This window comes from Desmodus rotundus, chromosome 4, assembly GCF_022682495.2.
Source record: "Desmodus rotundus isolate HL8 chromosome 4, HLdesRot8A.1, whole genome shotgun sequence".
NCBI lineage: Eukaryota > Metazoa > Chordata > Mammalia > Chiroptera > Phyllostomidae > Desmodus > Desmodus rotundus.
Window position 1 is genome coordinate 49,334,946 of NC_071390.1, and position 20,719 is coordinate 49,355,664.

At 53.4% G+C, this 20,719-nt stretch overlaps 1 protein-coding gene across 3 annotated transcripts in view; it reads right to left on the reverse strand.

Annotated features, from left to right (window-relative positions):
* The window catches only part of LRRC20 (leucine rich repeat containing 20), a 72,285-nt gene that overhangs the window by 2,580 nt on the left and 48,986 nt on the right, over positions 1-20,719 (reverse strand). For 2 of the 3 annotated variants that reach the window (XM_024561415.3, XM_045196145.2), the window contains exon 4: positions 13,907-14,074. In XM_024561415.3, coding sequence (XP_024417183.1) covers positions 13,907-14,074 — 168 coding nt within the window. Of the gene's footprint in view, positions 1-18; positions 161-13,906; positions 14,075-20,719 lie in introns of those variants that run through there. The other variant, XM_071221230.1, reaches the window with a different exon arrangement.

Here is a 20,719-nt window from a genome sequence, read left to right on the forward strand (position 1 = left end):
GTGGGGGAGAGAGGGATAGATTAGGGGGCCCGGGGCCAGGAAGGATGATGGAACAGGAAGACATGGACACTTGGTGGCAGCAGCTCTCCATCACCCACCGTACCTGGGCTCAGCTCCTGGCACCAGCCCTGGGTGTTACAACCACGTGCAGAAAAGGGTCCTAAAAATAGAGTTGAACATAGATTTTCTTCATCCCAACAGTTCCACTCCTGGGTAGCACTGAGAGAATTGCAAGCAGGTCCTGAAATACTTACTCACAGATGCACACAGCGGCACTCTTCACAATGGCCACATATCCCCAACAGATGAATGGAGAAACAAAACGTGGGGTGCACTTTAACGGCGTGCAAATATCCTGCTCCTCGTCCACGCTGAGCACCCACCGCCCCAGATTTAGCATCCATTGATGGCTCCTGATCTGCTCTTTATGTTGGTTACAAAATGATAATTTTCCAACTCCAGCAATACTCTAAGCAAGAGTCTTCCCTTCTCTCCCATCTACCTTTATATTATCAATGGGGACCCCTGTTTCTTACAATTCATTACTGTATTTAATTTAATCTTGGTGCTCAAATTGTCCCCGGTTTGGCCAGTAGGAGCCCCTTCCATCTGGCTCCGGCGACTCTGGACCCGCCCCGGCTGTTTTCGGACACACTTCCTTACTTTCCAGTAAGGCCCATCTCGAGCCTTCACAGTCCTGGGATCAGCCATCGGGAAGTCCTGGTTCCTTTCGGTGGGGAATGGTGTCAGTGGCCAATGCCAATGGTGTGATGACTAAACCACATTCTCCAATTCACCCACAAGGCCCTGAGTACGTCTGAGCTGTGCGCTTTTGACTGCTGCCTAAACCCCACGCTGCATGCCTCGCCTCTACCTCTCTGCTCTGCCAGCGATGGACGGGCACCCAGGTGGCCTCCATCTGTCTTTAAGGGCTTGGGGGTGCAGCCGTAGGATGTATGCCCAGGAGCAGGGTTGAATGCTCCAGCAAAGGCTACGTGTGCGTACTTGTCTAAAGGCTCTCTGGAACTGCCGAGTCAGCCAGGAGCTCCAGTCACCGGGCTGCCCCAGGGCTTTCAAAGAAGGCTGCCTGGACCTTCCCACCCCCACCTCCAGGGTGACTGGACACCGAGCCCCTGGCCTTTAGGGAGGGTTCTGCCTGGAAGGGGGTGAGGAGATCCCACGCTAGGCTGTGCTCTCTACCCTTTGTAAAGAATCCCCACTCCCCTGGCTTGCTAACTGGGATGTACTTACCCCCCTAACTCTTCTGGGGAACGGGAAGGGGAGGTCACTAGCTCAGGACAGTTCCTCATATGTACGTGTCACTCAAGTTTATAAGCACTTCCATCTGATTCTCCCTACAGCCGTGGGGGTAGAGCAGCATTCCTCGGCCCACCACGGCTCATCTGTAAAGTGCCCCTCCGCCCACTTTACAGATGAGGAAACTGAGTTTCAGAAAAGACTGACACTGAAGGGTACACAGCTATTAAGTGGCAGAGCTGGTCCTGGTTTGCTGCAAGCTCCACAATATCCCTGCCCGGCTGGATCAGGTGGCGGAGGGACAGGAGAAAGCAACCCAAGGGCTTCAGCAGGAATTGGCAGGTGACTCGGCACCCAGGGAGTTCCCAGGGGCCTCTTCTCCCCAGGGCTGCAGCCCAAGGTGTTCCCAGCAGGGTGGGAGTTCTCAGGGATCTGGGCCTTCGGGATCTCTGTGTTGGGTCAAATTTTGTTGTTGACAGTGCTTTTTTGTTTGTTTACTTAATAAGTATTGAGTGCTTGCTGACTTAAGCTCTTTGAGTTTTTTAATCCTTGCAACAGCCCTGTGAGTTGAGTACTATTATCTCCATCTTATAAATGAGGAAAATGAAGAGCAGGGAGGTTAGGTATCTTGCCCAAGGTCACACGGCTAGGAAGTGCTGGAACCAGAACATGCAGACGGGCTGGCTGGCTGCTGCACCTGTGCCCCTCGCACCACCGCCCACACGGCGCTGCAGCCTGGCATGCCTCCCACCGACCAGCTGTAAGGATCCCCCCAGAGCCCCTCAGTAATGGGAGAGAGAAAACCGTCTTCTGGCAGGGCTCCCTGGGGCCCAGGAGTGTCTGGCTTCCTTGACCAGGATGCTCCCAGCTCTCTGGACACCCCAGCCAGGAACACCTCCCTCCCACCACACAGCCCAGGAACCCCACCTCCAACAGAAGTGAGGGGTACATGGCAGGCGTCGCAGAACCTCTGAGCTCTCTGAGGTCCCTGTGACAAGCATGTCCTTGCTGATCTGCTTGGAGGAAAAGGGCTTCTTGGAGATAGTCTCAGATTGGCTCCGGAAACTTCCATGCCTCCCGATCCTGCTCTGGGTCACAGTGCAGAACAGACCTGTCCCTTCCTGTCCACGACAACACTCATGAAACTTATAGCCCAGCACCCACCACCTCCATCTTCTTCAGGTGAACACCCTTCCCTTCCTGCAGTCCTGGGAAGGGAAAGGAGGCCAAGCTGCTGAGCAGAGCTGGCCTTTCCGGTGGTTGACTGCGTTGCCCTAGGCAGCGTCCCTGAACATCATCTTTCTCACCTGTGAAACAGGGGTCCCTCTGCCCCTCTCACAGGGAGGCCATGAGAAATCACCAAGGTGACTGTATGTAGCATGCCAGCACAGGGCTCCAGCAGCACACATGTGACAAGCGGAGGGGCGTGCTCCCTGTTGCCAGTCTGGTGCCTGTGCCAAACACACCACTGGAGCGCCACCATGATCCCCGAGGACATGCCCTAGCTTCTGAGCATGCGGCCGCCAGCCACCACACTGGGCAGCAACGTCTTGGCCTGAGTTCGCCTCTGGAGTGACCTGGGTATAAGATCATGTAGAAAGGGAAGCAGCTTGAGCCTCAGACTCCCCTGAAAGTACTACAGCTCCCAAGCCCCTCACCCACAGCCACACACAGAAGCCCCAGATGTGGCCTCCACTGGGAGCTGAGGGAGCCAGCCAGAAGGACCCTCGACATACCCATTTCCATGGGTTGCGGGCCAGGAGCTATGCAAATCGTGGAAACTGAGGCACAGTGGGAGGAAGCATCTCCGGCCCAGACCACCCAGCTGTTGGGCGGGCAGGCTGATGAGGAGACAGAGGACGCTCGCTTAGACCAGAAAGGAGAGGCACGCAAGAGTCCCGGGGTTCTGTGAACAGGGAGCCAAAGCCCTGCCCCAGAATTCGACCTCCTTTCTTACCTTGGGGGACCTGGCTCAGAGCTCCCTGAGCACTGGGTTCTGTTTATGAGACCAGGGGCCCAGCGCCCCGCACACCCTGGGAACACTCTTACACTCCTGAGGGCAGTCTTTCTCTGAATGCCTAAGGGGTCACACCGTACCCGGCACATACACATGTCGGGCACAAAAGGGCATTCTGGGCGGCTGGGAGGGAGCCACTAGGCTGGGCCCTGGCTGGGAGCTGCTTCCCAAGCATGAAGGCTGGTTGCAGGACAGCGAGTAGGGCTGGTCAGAACTCTCTGCCCTCCATATCGGACCATCCTTGATATCTAATCAGGTTCCTCTCCTTCATCATCCCCAGGGGAGGTGTGGTCACCTGACCTGCCTTCAGCAAGAATCCTGTGAGGTCACTTAGCCAGAATCTCCCCTTACCCGTGATGTTTTTCCTCTTAGTAGTATTCTATCCACCGACCCCACCCCCACCCCGCCTTGCTCCTTGGCTATAAATTCCCAAGTGCCCCTGTTGTGTTCGCGGTAGAGCCTGCTTCTACACTGAGGTCTTTTTTCTGTTATTGCAATAGCCCTGAATAAAATCTGTTTTCACTGCTCTACCTACTGTTCAGCTCTGGTTTTCTTTGACAGTGCCCAAGGTCACCAAGCCAGGAAGTAGTGGAGGCAGGGTGGTTTCTGATCCCAAAGCCTATGTGCTTCATCCACAACACTGAGTCACAAGGCCGAGGCCACATCCAGGCTCTCTTCACAACAGGCATCACAACAGGAGGTAATCACAACAGGCAGCTTTCACTGAGCAACACGTTAAGGGCTGGACCCTAAGCTGAGGGCATCATAACCTTAACTATTAATACAGCCGCACTTCAAAGATGGGGGCTGAGCCTCAGAGCCGCTGTCACCCCATCTCCCCACTTGCCACTGGGGATCTCAGTTTCTCCAGAGGGGGTTGAACTAGAGTGTTGCTGAGAACTTGTCTCAGCCAAGAGGCCTGCAGAGTGGCCAGTGTTCATGAGAGCAGGAAGAGGGTCTCCCTGTGATGCCCCTGCCAGAGGTTTGCTGGTGTGACACAGACCAGCCGCAGCTCAGCCTTGCAGCAAACCGCTGTGACTCTGGGCCTAGAGACAGCAGCGCTGCTTGCCTTCCCACACCTGCCACTGAGCTGGCCTCTGCAGGGTCTGCGGTGCTCTCCACACTGCCCTGCAGAAGGACAGCGATGGCTTCACAGGCACAGAGCGGGACTGGTGTATCCCTTTTCCCTGATTTAACTGCTGACGTTGTCTGAGCTGCTTAGAGGGAGGAGCAGCGGAACCACCAGACTGTCAACGCTGGCAGAGTCAACGACCTGGAGCGGCCAGCCGGCAAGCGACAAGCCCAAGAAGCCAACCTGCAGGTTTTGGGTAAAGCTTGAAGAAGGTTGTTTACATTTGCAGCATCCTGACAAGAGGGGAAGATGCTGGCGTGTGGAGAGGAGGATATGAAATGATTTTCACTTTGTGGATGGGGAATCTGAGACTTGGAGAGGTTAAATAAGCTTCCCAAGGCCACATGGCTCAGTGGGGACGAAAGCCAGGTATCTGGACTTGGGCACACCTGGACAGGAAGAGGAGCCTCAGCTCTCCCCTCGTCCACGGGCCATTCCCTCATCACCATTCACCAATGGCCTGCTGATCCTCGAGTCCCAGCTCGAAGGCCCCTTCCTCCGTCAGTCCCCTGGGTCCCGGTCCACACTCTCATCACACCTTATACCATGTATAAGGTGTGAAAAATCTGCAGCCTGGAAAATGTTCACCCCTATAAATGCAGTCAGTACCTAGCACAGTGCCCACAGATACTCAGTAACCATTAGTCAGATGAAGGGATGAATGAATGGTCTTACCTCCTGAATTAGATCACAAGGTCCATCAGGCTCAGGACCACCCTGGGCTGGGCACATGGTAGACCCACCAGCAGCAGTTTCATTAAACAACTCCGTGACCCCAGTACGTTCGAGAGTGAGAGCCTCCCCCTAGTCTGACCCATTCTGTGAACACTTGCCAGTTGGAACCAGGCCTCTGTGGACCAAGGTCGTGACAGGACACTGGCCCTTTAACACTGCAAATCTGATTTAGAAGATGAAAAAATATTAATGAGCAAAAATAAAATAAAATCACCTATGTCCCACCATCTAGAATTTATCACTGCTAATGTAGTGGTATATGGCCTTTCCAATTAATTATTTTTTTAATTAACATTTCATATTAATTCCTTTAATAGGCGAGCACATACACACATCTATATTTCAAAAATGGCCTCCTAGATACTATGCCCTAACACGATTTTCTCAATGGCACACTGTAAACATCTCAGGTTACCAGTCGGTGACATTATTGTGGCTGCAGCTAGTCCATGGCATGGGGGGACCACACTTCGGCTCCCGTTTCTGTTGTTGGACATTCAGGTTGATTCCCACTTTCCCTACTGCAAACAACTAGAGGCTTTGAGTCCACAAGGCATTCTAGGGCCGCCTCATCTCTCCCAGCCTGACTCTAGGATGCAGAATGTGAGGTTCTAGGATTCTTTTATGAAGCCAGAATAATAATCCTTTGACCTCCCGACAGTCCTCAAGGGTCCGGCAGTGGTGGTAGACTTAGGTTGCAAGACTTAGTGTCCTGGGTGGGGACTAGAGCCGCTCTGGCCCATGGCAGGGGGGAAGGACCCCAACCTGGATTAAACAGCACACATTCTGGCCCAGGTGGGGCACAGTCCACTGCTTGTCCCTGTCATCTCACAGTGCTGCAGCTGGTGACCCCATGCCCTGGATGAGCCTTGCCCCCTGTGCAGATGGATCTAGCGCTCCTCCCACTGCAGACGGCCATCCCAGACTCTCGCCTGCGTCTGTGGAAGCTTAAAGTGATCCACCACAGCAAAATCAGGGTGGGCAGTACTTAGAGAAAATTGCTTCCCTAAGGTCAGCTTACCCTCCCTTCACTAATCATTAGCACTATTGGCTGGCAGACTTGTTTATGCCTGTGGGGCCAGCTAGAGGCAAAATTATTAAAACAAACAAACAAACAATTCCTTCAGAGCTCTGCTCTTCACACTCGCAGTGCTGTCAGTCTCTAACGGATACTGAGAGGGGGAGGAGGAGGGGGAGGGCCCAGGAAACAGGCAAGGGGCCCTGAGGGAGCTTCCCGCAGAAGACCAGATCATGAGCAGCCATGGGCTGGGCCCCATGACCCTGAAGGTCCCTTGTGGAATTGGGATTTAAGGTTCCCCAGCCTGGTGGCCCAGGGCCAAAGTTCTCCTGCTTCCTTGGCAACTTAGAAACGATCCCTGGTGTCCCTCGCCCTGCGTAGGCTGGAGCGCGCTGGGGAGTCCACACGTGGCAGGCTGTGCCTTCTGACCTGGACAATCTCCTTCTGGCCACATACCTGATTTTTCAGGACCCCCAGCTTCCCTGCCTCCATCCCCAGGGATCCCAGACCCGCGTGTGAAGCCTGCACCTTCAGAACACCTCCTTACCACAGCACCTGGGGTGCTAGGTAAAGACGCAGTGGCAGTGCCCCAGCCCGAGGGCCCCAAGCCTGGGGGCACCAGGAAGCCACCTTAGCCTCCCCAGGGAGGCTGCAGACACATTTGTGCTTGAGAATCCAGGCTGGCCTGGCAGCCAGGGCTGGCCCCCATACCTTAACCTTGATGGAGCTCTTGGCGTCTGGAGACCAAGACAACCAAGTTCAAGGAGGCCAAGCTGAGCTCAAGAGACACAAGAGACAAGCAGGCAAACCATGGTGCCCTGGCAGGACAGGGAATGGTGCCTGTAACAAGACGGTTCTCTGGCCACACTCATAGGCATATGCCTCATTCACAGCTGGCTCTGTCGCTTCAGAAGGCTTGGCAGGGGCCAGGTGGGGGCAGCGACTGAGCCTCCCCCACCCCACGGAGCCCTGGACTGAGCACCCTGCTGGTCGTGGCACAGGAAGAAAACAGAAACGGCCCCTGCCCTCAGGAAGCACAGAGCACATGGCCTATCCTTGACAACCCTGCAGGCTGAGTCAGGGGAGGCTGTGTGGAACGAGGCGTTCAAAGTCCCCTGCTGAGGGAGGCCACTGGGAGAGTGGTCAGGGACAGAGGCCCAGGTCCTGACCTCGGGTCTGCCATTTCAAGTCGTGCAACCTCAGGCAGGCTCCTGACCTCTCTGAGCCTCGTCCTCCCAGCTTTCGAACTGTCCTCCCACCTCATGGGGCCACAGGAGAGAGAGGAGGGGACCATAAGGTGCTCCCCGAGGAGGACGGAGTTACGGAGGTGCAGAGAGTGGATGCGGAACACAGAGTATTTTAAGAATCCACTGAAGAACCTACAGACTTCTTTTCTCTTAAGTACAAGCTGCGGGGAAAGAAAACAAAGAAGGAGAAAAGCCACCGCTGGATCGCCTCCTCGCCCCTGGCTGGCCAGCAAAAGTGGGCTGATGGGCACCCAGTGGGCCCCCACCACAGCCTTGCCCCTGCACACTCCCCGGCCCAGATCGGATATACAATCAAAACCAAACAGTAACAACTCTGCTCAGAAATAACACGGTCTTATCGGCTGCTCTGGAGACAGTGAAATATGTCACTCAGACTGCCTGGCCCACGCCTGGTGTTACTTTCCCAGTCAGGTTTTCCGTCTTCATTCCCCTGTGCCCGTCTCTCCTCTACACTGAAGCCCCTGCCCTGCATCCATGTTCCCCTGCACCTGGGCCACTGGGAAGTGGCCATTGTGCCCCTACCCCTGCGCTGCTCTGGCTTCTGTTGGATGCTCTGGGAGGGCCTCAGAAAAGAAAGACAACTCCGCTGTGGCCTCTCATTAGGTGTCTGCCGTTCCCTCCCTGGTTGCCGCAGCGGGCCTGTATCTAACACTCACGCGCAGGACTAGAACTGCCTAATTTGCGTGCGTGTGTCAAGGGGCTGGAAGTGAGGGATGATGGCACATGCAGGGGGAAAAGAAACCGCTCGCTGCCCTAAAGGCTTCCACTGAGGTGTGGATGGATGTGCGAACGGCTCCTTTGTAAATCCTCGGCCACGCTGGGGAATTGTGGTTGCTGACACCAACTTGACCACTCTTTCTGCCCAGGTTTAAGATCATTGTCTGAGAAATAAGACCCCCTGCAACTGGGAAAGTTAGAAGAAAAGCTCAGAAGATAACCACCGGGTGGGAATGAGTTAGGTAGGGCCCTGCCAGAGAACCAGATTCGGGGAAGCAAAATGAGTAGAAGGCGAGGTTGCTGAGTGGGAGTGAGCGCCCCCAGCACAACGCTGGTGAGCAGGGCTGAGTCGCCCACCGGGGGAAGGCCGGCAGGGTCCCGAGTGAAGGGCGCTGGAGCACAGGCGAGCTCCCCTCCACTTACACTAGAATCCTTCGGCATGAGCATGTGCTTTGGGAACTGGCCCACTTACTATCTCTGTTCCCACTGCCTTTGACTTATTGATAAAGTTCCTTCGGAAAATGCCAGGTGAGTAGACTGTGCTAGAGGAAAACTAGGAGAAGGGGTGGGTGGGCCCTGGGGCAACAGAGCACCTGCCCAAAAGTCCAGGGGATGGTGGGGTCAGGGAAAGAGGGAGGAAGACAAGTCCACACAGGTCACCTCTGTTACCCTCCCAGCTAGGGTCATCGTGACACACACACACACACACACACACACACACACACTCCCTGGACAGCCATTGGGAGGAGGATGGAAAGGGAGGTTACAGCTTCTTCAAGGATGGAATGTGATTGTTGATGGAAGGTTCTGGTCTAACTCAGTGGTTCTATCTTATCTGCACATTGGAATCTCCTAGGGAGTTTTTAAAAATTGTCAAGCCCCAAAACCCACCACGAAAGATTCTGATTAATTGGCCTGGTGTGTGGTCTAGGCACAGGGTTTTTGTGAAGCTCCCCGGATGATCTGAATGTACAGCTGGTGTTGAGCACCTCCGATCTTCCAGCACTCCCATCCTGGGATGCTGCCCACCTGCCCACCAGGCAGAGCTGTCAGGAGCGAGGCTGATTGCCTAGGCTACGTGGCCTAGGAGATCCTGCCTCATTACCATACGTGTTCCTCCCGCCCCAAGAAAGTTTCCTTCCAACCAAAGTTACATGCTTCAGCTATAACTTTCCTGTGGCTCTCTTTCTTTCTTTTTAAAAAGATTTCATTTATTTATTTTAGAGAGGTAGGGAGGGAGGGAGAAAGAGAGGGAGAGAAACATTGACATGACAAAGAAACATCAATCAGCTGCCTCTCTCATACCCCCAACTGGGGACCTGGCCTGCAACCCAGGCTTGTGCCCAGACTGGGAATCGAACCCACAACCTTTGCAGTGCTCAGTCCACTAAGCCACACCAGTCAGGGCTCCTGTGACTTTCTATCTCCCTACGGCTATGCGCAAAAATCTTCTCTCCTTATGCAAAGCACTGTCCTCAATAGCTGGGGCTCTGGAGCAAGACCGCTTGGGTTGGAACCTTGGTTCTACCCAGGTGCCATGACCTTGGCCAAGTTATTTAACTTCCAGTGCCTCTTTTTCCTCACCTGGGCAGAATAACAGTACCTGCCTCATCAACAAGAGCATACTTGCAAAATGCTTACAGAATATCCAGATGTGAAGTCAGTGGTCACCAGACAGCAGCGGTGTGATGACCCTGCCACGAGCCCCGTGAGAACGGGGAGTCTGCTTTGCCCACCTCTGTTCCCCAGCACAGTGCCTGACACAGAGCAAGCTGCTCAATCAAAAACAACAGCTGGCGAACAAAGGAACATTTCCCAAAGGCATCCGTGTCCATACCCACGTCCGTGTTCCTGTGTGCTCTTCATCCCTGAGTAGGTCCTGGCAAGGCTGAGCTCAGATTCAGAGCATGGGGGCTGCCGTCCAGCACTCTGGACAGAGACAGGGACAGGCCGCCTTGGAGACTGGCTGGCTAACAGAGCACGGAAGCATCTCGTTTTATTTTAAACAAAGAACTTCTTTTCTAGCTGCTTTTGTGCTACCAACAGGGTGCCAACAGCATCCTGGTACACAGTGATTGCCTCATCCCTGCAACCACGGGTGAGTTCTGAGAGCAACAGAGCATGCAGAACCTCTCACCCAAGTGAAATAAAGCCGTGCTCCCGCTGCCCCAGCAATGCTGACCATTCCGTTCTGTGAAACAGGGTGAAGCTGGAACAGAGATATGAATGTCAGGGGAGGGTGATCCTGAGGTCCTGGGCATTTGTGCCCCTGCCTAGGGAGGATGGCAGAGATGCCACATCCTGGGGATCTCTTCGCTTGATGGAGACCAGAGTGAAGCTTCGGCCCCTGGAGGGATCTCCTCCTCCCCCGTCTGCCCAGAGAACCTTACAGCCTTGGCATCCACATCTGTCAAATGGGGATGATTACTCTGCTGACATGGGCCCATGCATGAGTGGTCTTGTTAAACGTTAAGATGCTTCCACGTGTAGGGTTGTTAGTTTCGCTGCAGAAAAGCAGAGCTGTGTCTACAAAATAATGAGCTGAAGTAGCAAATCTTTGCTCTGGGACTGTTGCTGCTGGGTGGTGTTGTCATCCTTGTGGAGGGGAAGGGTTAGGGAAGCGTGGCACCCTGTACTGCCTGCTTTGGGGAAAGTTACTTCTTGTACTGCTGTCAGCCTAGATGCCCACTTCCCGTGTTCCCCTGCTTGGAGAAAAGCTACCTTTTGGGGTGGGGTATGAACTTCCATTTGAGAGCTGAGAAGAAGCCAAGGCTCGGAGAGGTGATGTGAGTCTTCGAAGGCCATAGTTAGGAGAGGAGGAAGCCAATGGCCAGGGCTCATCCTGACCTGCCTGCCTGCAACTCCACAACTGGTTCTGGTCTTGGCATCAGCCTATAGCAGCCCCTGTGTGGTTGCTGCCCCATTTGGATAAGCAGCCAAAAGGGCTGGAGGCATCAGAAAAGCCTCAAGGAATAAGAGGCAGGAGAGGGAGGGGCCAGGAAGGAGGGCCCGGCTGAGAATGAAAGGCTCAGGGCAAGACCCCGGGTGGGTCTTGCACAGGAGGGAGAACCTCACAATGAAAAGGCACTTCTGCACATGCTCCTTCCACTTCAATATGGCACAGAGGCCCAAGTGACCAGGGGTTCAACCAAGGAGCAGGTCACTCGGGGACCCTGGTCTTTGGAGGGTAAGACTGAATCAGAGCCCATCCCCAGAGCCTTCCCAGAAGGCCATCGAGGAAACCCTGTTCCAGACACAGGGCTGAGTTTTAGAACCAAGTGTTCTCATCCTGGTAATTCTGTGGTATTGCTGTGCGACCTGATGCCCTCTCATAACCTCTTTGCACCTCAGTGTGCTCATCTGTTAAGAATGAACCTAGAACCTCAGAGGTTAGCTGGTCTCTGCTCCTGCTCAGCCAGGGCCAGAGTCCCTAATAGGTGGGTGCTCGCCACCACACGAGGCAGGCCAGCCATTCCCCATCAGGCAGCTCCAAACCACTAGAGCTTTTGCTTTTACGCACGTGGCACAACGGCTATGAAAAGGCTTACAAAAATAGAAGTACAATGGAAGAGAGTTATTATTAACACCATCAGCATTAGGGGCAAAGTGAGAGAGGGTGAAACGGAGTTGGAGATGGGCTTCCTGAGCACCAAGGCCGCTGAGCAGAGGAAGAACAGTGCAGAGGGACCCTGGTGAGTGCTGAGTTCTCCCTGGGATGATTAGACAGCAGCTGGAGACGCTGATCAGGTCCCATGAGACCAAGAGGTGCACAACTACTGTGCAGGCAGGAAGGAGCAGCTCCTCGACCTCAGCAAAACCCGCCTCGCTTCGGTCTGCTGTTTGCAGAAGACGCATCTCAGACTGGAGCGGGAGACCCTCTGACTCCCTGGGGGGAGCACATTTGTACTGGAAGGCACCGAGGGGGTGTTCCAAACATGTTTGCCTAGTGGCCCCTGCTTACTAATGGTGAAGAACTCACTGTGAAAACCAGGAAGGGAGGGCCAGAGGCTCAGGTGGGAGTAAATGTATAGAGGGTCCAAGCTGAAGGGTCTTAGGGGCAGCCTCGGCTGGCAGACAGATGCGAGAGGCATAGCTTGTAGCCCAAGGGTGGTCCGGTTAGTGCAGGCCTTGCTGTGGAGAAAGCTGAAGCCTTCTACCTGCCAGGTGAAAGCAAGTGTCCAACCCAGCCTCTGGCAGGTGGCAGGGCCTCATATGGGTTACCTTCGCAGATTCTGTGCTCTGTGCTCAGCTGTCTCAGACCAGAAAGCCCAGCCTGGCCCTCATGCCTGTGGAAGTGTGACCCTAGAGTCCCATGCCTGGTGCCCCTTAAGGCCTGGTGAGCTTCACTCAGGAAAGTGAGCTCAGAGGAAGTAGGTGCGGACAGAGGGAGGTACAGGGGCCAGAGAGGCTGTGTCCACTTGAAGCAGGGTGCAGCCAAGAGGAGGGCCCCAAGAAGGGATTTGTAATGGGGTCCAGGACTTGGGGTGTCCAGGAAATATTAGAAAAATGTATATGGGATGTCCTCATCCCCACAGGCCTGAGCCAAGGGGGATGGGACACATGGAACAGGGCCATTCAGAGCTGTTTTGAGTAGCAAGAGCTTTGCGGCTAGCCCCTGGCACAGTCATTTAACATATCTATAACCTTTAACTGGTTTCATGGATGTGTTAAGTAGCTGTGGCCATGCTTTGAGCCAGGGGGATGGGACCAAATTCCACCCAGGATGGGACTGGGAAGTAACTCCCCCTGGTTACAGGGCCTGCGTGAGAGCGTGGAGATGATTGGCTCCATGCCATGGGGCCACACCTGCCCAGACTTACTATGGCAGCCCAGTAAAGCTGGAAGAATACAGGGATACTGGCAGGTGTAGCTGACTGTAGGAGGAGTCGGAAATGGGGCTGCAAAGGAAGATGGGTGCTGGGATTTAAACCTAGGCCCGGCAGCCATAGAGAGGAAGAGACCACGCGGCTCAAAAGTAGTAGGGAGGACCACAAGGTTTTGGGGGAGGAAGAAGAGACCACGCGGCTCCAAAGTAGTAGGAGGAGGACCACAAGGTTTTGGGAGAGAGAGGAGAGACCACGCAGCTCCAAAAGTAGTAGGGAGGACCACAAGGTTTTGGGGGAGAAAGAAGAGACCATGCGGCTCTGAAGGAAGGAGTGAACCACGAGGCTCTGAAGCAAGTAGATAGATAGAGGTCCATGTGGTTCTGAAGTGGGGAAAAGGACCATGCGGTTCTGAAGGAGAGTAGAGAGGACCACGAGGTTTTGGAGTGCTTCTTCTTGCCACGCGGCTTAGGCAGCAGGAGAGACTTTGCAGCCATAGAAAAGGGGAGAGAGGACTCTTGCTGGTGGGCCATGAGAAGGTGCCACATGACTTTGGATTAACTGGAGATTGTGGCAGCCACACAGCTGATGGTGCCGGGAGCCTGAATCACGGATTTCTACTTCCTTTCCTGAGACACGGTACCCCGGACTGGGCACAGGGAGAGGGAAGGACTGTGCATCTGTGGGTGTTCTAGAGGACTTTAGTATCTTATTGAAGACATTAAGTCATTATTCTAAGTTTGTGTAACTTTTAAATAAACAATTCCTTTCCTTTTCACCAGTCTCTGGCATTGAGAGACGTCTTTCCTCTGGCGGCGGGCATTGCGAACCTAGCAGGTGAGCGTGGGGGAAGGAACCTCCAGAGACAGAAAGGCGGAATCCTTTCTGTAATAATTTATCGTGAACCACCCCCTGCCTCTTGCTCTGTAACACACTCACCCACGATCTCGTTCTCCTCCAGATTGATGGTCTCCAGCGCAGGCAGGGTGGTGAGCTGCTCAGGGAAGTCACGGAACTGGTTCCGAGACAGGTCGATGGCCTTAAGGTGCTGCAAGGTGCTGACCTCATTGGGGAGGCGGTGCAGGAAGTTCCCTTCCAGGCGGAGCTCTGCCATGAGGAGGGAGGAAGAGAAGGAAGGTGAGAAGGAGCAACCCAGAGACTGCTGCAGCTGCCCAGGCAGGATGCCAGCAAGAAAGCCCCAGGCCAAAAGGAAGTCCTTCTCACCCAATGTCTGATTCCATGTTTATTTATGCAACAGGAGGGGTAACTCTTGCCCCTGGCTGGGCTTTTGGCTTTGGAATGGAAGGCTCTCCCAGCAGAAGCCTGGGCCTAAGCTATGGGTCAGGACAGGCTGGCTCCTCCCTCAGACAAGGCCTTAACTCCAGGCCTGGATGGGGTGGGTCAGAAAAGCAGCCCCCAGCCTCCCCACATCCACAGCCCATCTGAGGAACATCATTTCCCACCACCCTCCTGCTCAAGGAGTCAAGCCATGGTCTTTCCGTGTCACGTGACCCTGCTCCCGGGCCAGCCACAGCTGTGCAGATGACTATGGTTTCCTGCTCCTAGAGTAGCTACTCCAAAGCTGGCCGGCAGCCTGTGCAGGGGCCCGTGTGAGGAGGTGAGCTGGGCTGGTAGGGTCCCTCTGCAGGGAACCTGGCCGAGGCAAGGCTGGGGTGGTGGAGGCTGCAGCTGAAATGCCATGTTCCACAGAGAAGCTGGGCGCCCACCCGGGCCCAGGGCAGGGAGAAGGAATGAGGGGCAGAAGCCAAGATTCACGGCGGGAGGTAAGGGGGGTAGTGTAATGCAGGACTTAAATGTGTGGCACCTGGGGCCCCCTACTGCCTGAGTTCAAACCCAGCTGTGCCACCTACAACTTGTTCACCCAGTTAGTTATCTAACCCCATTAGGTCTCAGTTTCCTCATCCACAGAAAGGGAGTACTAACAGCACCTGTGTCACGGGTCACTGGGGGGGTTACATCTGTTAATACAGGTAAAGCACTCGGCCAGGTGCCCGGCACAGGGTAAGCATTCATATGTGCTACTGTTACTATTACAGCATAGGGCTGTAGTGAGGATTACGTGTATGCGAAGTGCTTTGCACAATGTCTGGCACACAGTAGGTGCTCAATAAATATTAAGGAGGAGCGTAAGAAAGCAGAGGGAGCCAGCTGACAGCAGGAGAACCAGGGAGACGGGGAAGCAGAGCCGCTGTGAGAGAGCACCCACAGGAGCTTGGGGTTCTGCTGGTTTTCCAGGCTTCGTCCCCAGGTGACCTTACAGAGCCTCCCCACCTCGTCCCACAAAAAGGAAACTGGGGCTCAGAAATGCCAAGTGACCCAAAGAATGACCCCTGCTCTTGCCCCCAAGGCTGGCTTCATGGGCCTGGGCCAGCACAGCCACACACGGCCCCAGGTTCACAAGGCCCTGCACTTGGGGTTGAGTGTTCGTGCTGCCATCCTGAAAGCCTGTGGCGGAGAGGCAGTCCATGGCGTGATCGCTGCCTGCCCTGCAAGCGTGCTGGAGAGCATGTGTCTGTGTGTGTCTGTCTGCTCGTCTGTCTAGCTGAGGGAGGAGGTTGCCCTCTGCGCCTTGGCTCAGACCAGCCCACTCTTCAGGCGCAGCCAGGGTCCCGAGCAGGGTGCCAAGTCTTTGCCTCAGTGACAGGTGTCACCCTCCCTGTCTCCCACCTCTTCACCCTCTGTCCTTTGTGATGATGGTGTAGGCTTTCCAGATAAAAGGCAGGCTGCCCAGGTAATTTTGAATTTCAGAGAAACAATAAATAATTTTTAGTATAAGTGCACCCCAAATATTGTATGGGACATGCTTATAATAAAAAATTATTCATTCTTTATCTGAAATTCAAATTGAACTGAGCATCCTGTATTTTATTTGCTAAACCTAGGAACCCAATCATGGCGGTCTCATGCTTGAGACTCAGAACACCCTGCCTGGCCCTGCCCACCTGGCTCTGCCTTCTCTGGCCAGTCCAGGACCTTCCATGCCCAGCCCCTCCCAAAAACAATAAGCGTGGCTACCAAGCACCTCTTAGGACGGGTACCATGCTAACTGCTTTCCCTGCAAGGTCTCCTTCTAACTGCTTTCCCTGAAAGGTCTCCTTTAAGTCCCACGATCATGCCACAAGGTCAGCATTAGCACCGCCCCCACTTTGCAGATAAGATGACTGAGGCTAAGAGCCGTTCAGTATTTAAGGCCACATTTTGCAGCGTGGTAAGTGGCAGAGCAGGAGTCAGAACCCAGGCCCACTGCCTCCAAAGGTCAGGTGCAGCCCAACCACACCTTTTCCCATCCCCTAAGTCACAGCAAGGCCGTGGGAGGAAGGGGGATAGACTTCAGAGGGGAGAAGCGGTCCACCCACTCTGACGTTCTCTCCTGCAGCCAAGGCTACTCCTCACGCAAAATCAGAAAGCTGTCCCACCCCACCCAGCGGCCTCCTTTCTAAGCCCCAGGGCCCTCTCTGGTAAAGCCTGGCTGGACATGACCACTTGGACCCTCCACATATGGCACACTTAGTAGATCCACAACATCAGCCCTTACCTCACCCCTGCCAGCTCCACTTCCAACCATCATCCGCTCTTTCTGGCTCTTCCGTCTGCCAGGCCCCACACCTCCCATCCCCACTTGCAGAGTCCTCCTTCCCGAGGGAAGGGCCTCTGCACTTCCGGCACTCGGGCCCTCTCACCGGGACCACTGGGCTGGCCTCCTCCCGGGCTTTCTGCCTCCAGTCACCTCGCCAGTCGACAGTTCACAGGTGGGCCCATTTAACCTCATGAGCACAGCTCCGAGTGCACAGACCTCCAGCAGCCCCCCCACCCCCGCAGCTTCCTTCCCAGGCGTTTCAGGTCTTTTGTGACCAGGCCCCAACAGCACTACCAGCCCAGCACTCACAGCGGGGCGTGTGCTCTAAGCTGCCCCACGGTGTCCTCCGGTGCGATCTCAACCGAGGAGACACGTCACGGGAGAGGAGAGGACATACTGCCTCATCTTGCTGGACTCCAGTGCTGTTCTGCCTCCCATAAAGTGCTAACACAGTTACCTTTTTCTTTTTATTTAGGGCCTACTGTGAGTCCCGCGTATGCCAGGAGCTGAGGATAATTGCCTCATTAATCCTCAGATTTGTCTTACTGTACTCCGTCTGACAGAAGCAAAAACTGTGGCTTAGAGAGGTTAAACCACTTGCTCAAAAATCACACAGCCAGGCCCTGGCCAGGTGGGTCAGCTGGTTGGAGCGTCGTCCCAAACTGCAAAAGGCTGTGTGTTTGATTCCTGGTCAGGGCGCATACCTAGGCTGGGGGTTCGATCCCTGGACAGGGTATGTATGGGAGGCAACTGATCAATGTTTCTCTCTCTTTCTCTCCATCTCCCTCCCTTCCTCTCTCTCTAAAATCAATAAACATATCCTCAGGTGAGCATTAAAAAATATTTTAAAAAAATCACACAGCCAGGTGGTAGGGAAGCCGGGATTCGGATGACCAAGGATGACCTGATGCTGCTCACAAAGCATGTGACAAAGGGGCTGGTACCAGAGGAGACAGGAGAGACAGGTGTGAATGTTCACTGAGTGACACTGTATCAGGCAGTGTCTGTTGTTCATGAATCTCATATAATCCACCAATAAAGTCCTATCCCATTTTACAGGCGAGCGAACTGAGGCTCACAGGGGCCAAGTAACCTGCCCAAGGTCGCACACACCAAGCAGATCGGTGCCGGTGGTCAGATGTTCCCCATGTTCCTTGAGCTTCGAGATAAGGGAGGGGGGAAGCGGAATGATGGCCCAATTTCCTCTGGGAAGTAGGGTGGGGAGGGGGCCATCCAGACACCAAGACGGGGGTGAAGCTGGGTGAAACCCAGGACCAACAGGGTCGCTGGTGGAGGCTGAAGACACTGGAGGCCCAATTGGAACATCCTCAAGGTGAAGGACTAGCGTAAGCCGTCCTGCAGGGGAGACACGCTTGGGATTGAGGGCGGGGTGGGGGCCATCTCCCCTGCTGCGTCTCCACGGCTGAGGAGCTGGAAAGCTTTCCATCTGGCTGATATCCTTTTAATAAATGCTCAGCGTGTCCTGCCAGGTCTTTTTCTCTGCCGTTCAACAGGTTTTCTCTCCATTTCTGTCTGGTTGTAGCCATGACTCAAAGGCTCTGCAAACCTCCTTTCCTTGTGGGCTGCTAGAAAGAACAACATCGCAAAGCTTGTGCTCATCCCCACCCCTCTTAGGCCTAGGGAAGAAATGGGAGGGCAGGGGTCCTCTCTGCCCAAAACACTCAATACATGTTGCTTGAGATGGGCCTGCAACTACTGGACAGTGGTTACAGGTTCGGCCCACGCAAAGACCTGCCCCTAGTCGAATCCCTGCGCAGTCTGCAGCTCCCGGTCACCCTGGGCAGGCCATCTTCCTTTTGAATGGTTTGGGTTTTCTTGACTGTAAAATGCGTTATGTCCTCTCTCTTTCTTTCTACACTGTAGGAGAGGAAGGAGTAAATGTTTATTGAGCACCTACTACATGCCAAGTGCTATACACATATCATCTCCTTTAATTCTTATAGCAACTCAGAGATAAGTTTTATCATCCTTTTTTTTAGAGGTGAAAAAACTGGGGGCTCAGAAAGGTTAGGTGACTTGCCAAACATAGCACAGGTGGTAAGCAAGGCAGCTGAAATCGGACACTAGATATGTCTGACTCCGGAGATATCGCTGCCTCCACAGGGGTGGGCAAAGGACTTTATAACCAGAGTTAAATGCAGAGAATGATGGCCCTGAGGTTGGAGACACTCAGAGCCTGACAGACCCATGGGAAACTCACTCTTCCAAGCTTTATAACCGAATGTCAACTCCCTATGTTCTGATGCCCCAGTTGTTAGAAGGCCAAGAGTGCTCCCTCACCAGCATGTTTAATTAAAAAGCAAGCCAGCCCTGGCCGGGTGGCTCAATATGTTGGAATATCATTCCATACACCAAAACATTGCAGGTTCAATTCCCGGTCAGGGTGCATACCTAGGTTGCGGATTCCATCCCTGGTCAGGGTGTGTATGGGAGAGAGCCAGTCAACGTTTCTCTCACATCAGTGTTTCTCCCCCCCTTACTTCCCCTCCCCCTCCCGCTCTCTCTCAAATCAATAAAAACAAATCTTTGATTAAGGATTTTTTAAAAAGTGCAAGCTAAAGAAGGCATTCCTGCCTCCAAAAATGTTTATTCAAGAACCACTCTGAAAAGCAGAACCTTCTTCTTATTATTTTTATAAGAAGGAAAGATTATGATTTTATTTTCAAATTTCTGATAATTGTCTTCAGATAAAAAGTAAAATAACAAGAACACATACAAAAACTGACATCTTTCATTGAACTATGGACTTTTAGCAGAGGAAGGGACTTCGAGTCCCTCTCCTTCTGGAATCATTTCTAAAATGTCCCTCACTTATGTGACCAGCCCCTTCAGATCTTTCCCAAGTTTGATGTCCTTTGGCTCATAAAAGTAACAAATAATTTTTAATCATTTAAAACAAAAGAAAGAATAAAATAAGGGATGCAGGCCTCTTGTATTATACACATTTTTAGAGAAAGGCCACATCCTCAAGGCAGCTTTGCAATACGCAGAGCACAGAACTAGCTTCCGAACCAAAAAAGATTCTGTGCACTTGCATTGTTTAAATGTGACAGCTGCCGCCCTCTTCCCTATAAGAAGTGGCAGTCTATATCCACCCGAGCACGCTGACTCAACGGTAGCTCACAAGGCTTTATGCCTGGGAGGAGGCTGAAAGAACAAAACAAAACAACCAGCTAACACAGAGCTGTTAATTAAAAACTTTAAGATATTAATTATTGTGAGATGCAAGCAAAAACAAATTTCCAATGACATAGACAAATTCTATTATTTACTGAAAATTTCCACTATCAGAAGATCCTGATTAAAATAAAGAAATACATAAAATGGGAACAGTTTAAGTAAATGTGATTATTTGGTTCACTTCAGAAGGTCTACTGGTCCAGCAGCTAGCCACACGACTCTCCGAGTTCTCAACAAAGTGTGGGAACTCAGCTCTTCCGAAGAGGCAGGGTGAATGGCGACCGTGTTGTCCAAGTCGGCTTTTGTGGCTCCCGTTCTAACTGCAACAGCGAACCCTGCCGCATTCCATCACAGCCAGTTCCCTGAATGGGGATCCCAACCACTCGGGCTCACTCACCCTGAGCTCCAGCGCTGGGGCAGGAGCTCAAAAGGCACCAGGGACATTTGGGGAGGAACCAAATTGCCTGGCATCAGGACAAGAGCTGGAGGGGCAGCTTTCTCCCAGACAAAAGTGCTGGCGGAGGCCATTGTTCCTTCTCTGAGTCCTCCCCCCACAGAGTCTCCATCACCCTCAGGCTCTTCTTCCTAAGCTCTTGTGACCCTAATGATTTTTCAGTTTGATTCCAGCTGGCAGACCCCATTCTAGAAAAGGACAACCCTTACTTCCATCCAACCACAGACTATTTGCTCACTAGCTAATCCATCCCAATGTTACAACAAACTCTCTCAACAAACTCCCAGTCTGTCTTCTCGGGTCATTGCTCCCAGGAGGATCGGGCGGGCTCTGGACATGCCTACACATAAAAATGTACTATATAGCCCAGGCTGGTGTGGCTCAGCGGATTGAGCATCAGCCTGTGAACCCAAAGGTCCCCAGTTCAATTCCCAGTCATGGCACATGCCTGGGCTGTGGACCAGGTCCCCATTTGGGGGCATGCGAGAGGCAACCACAC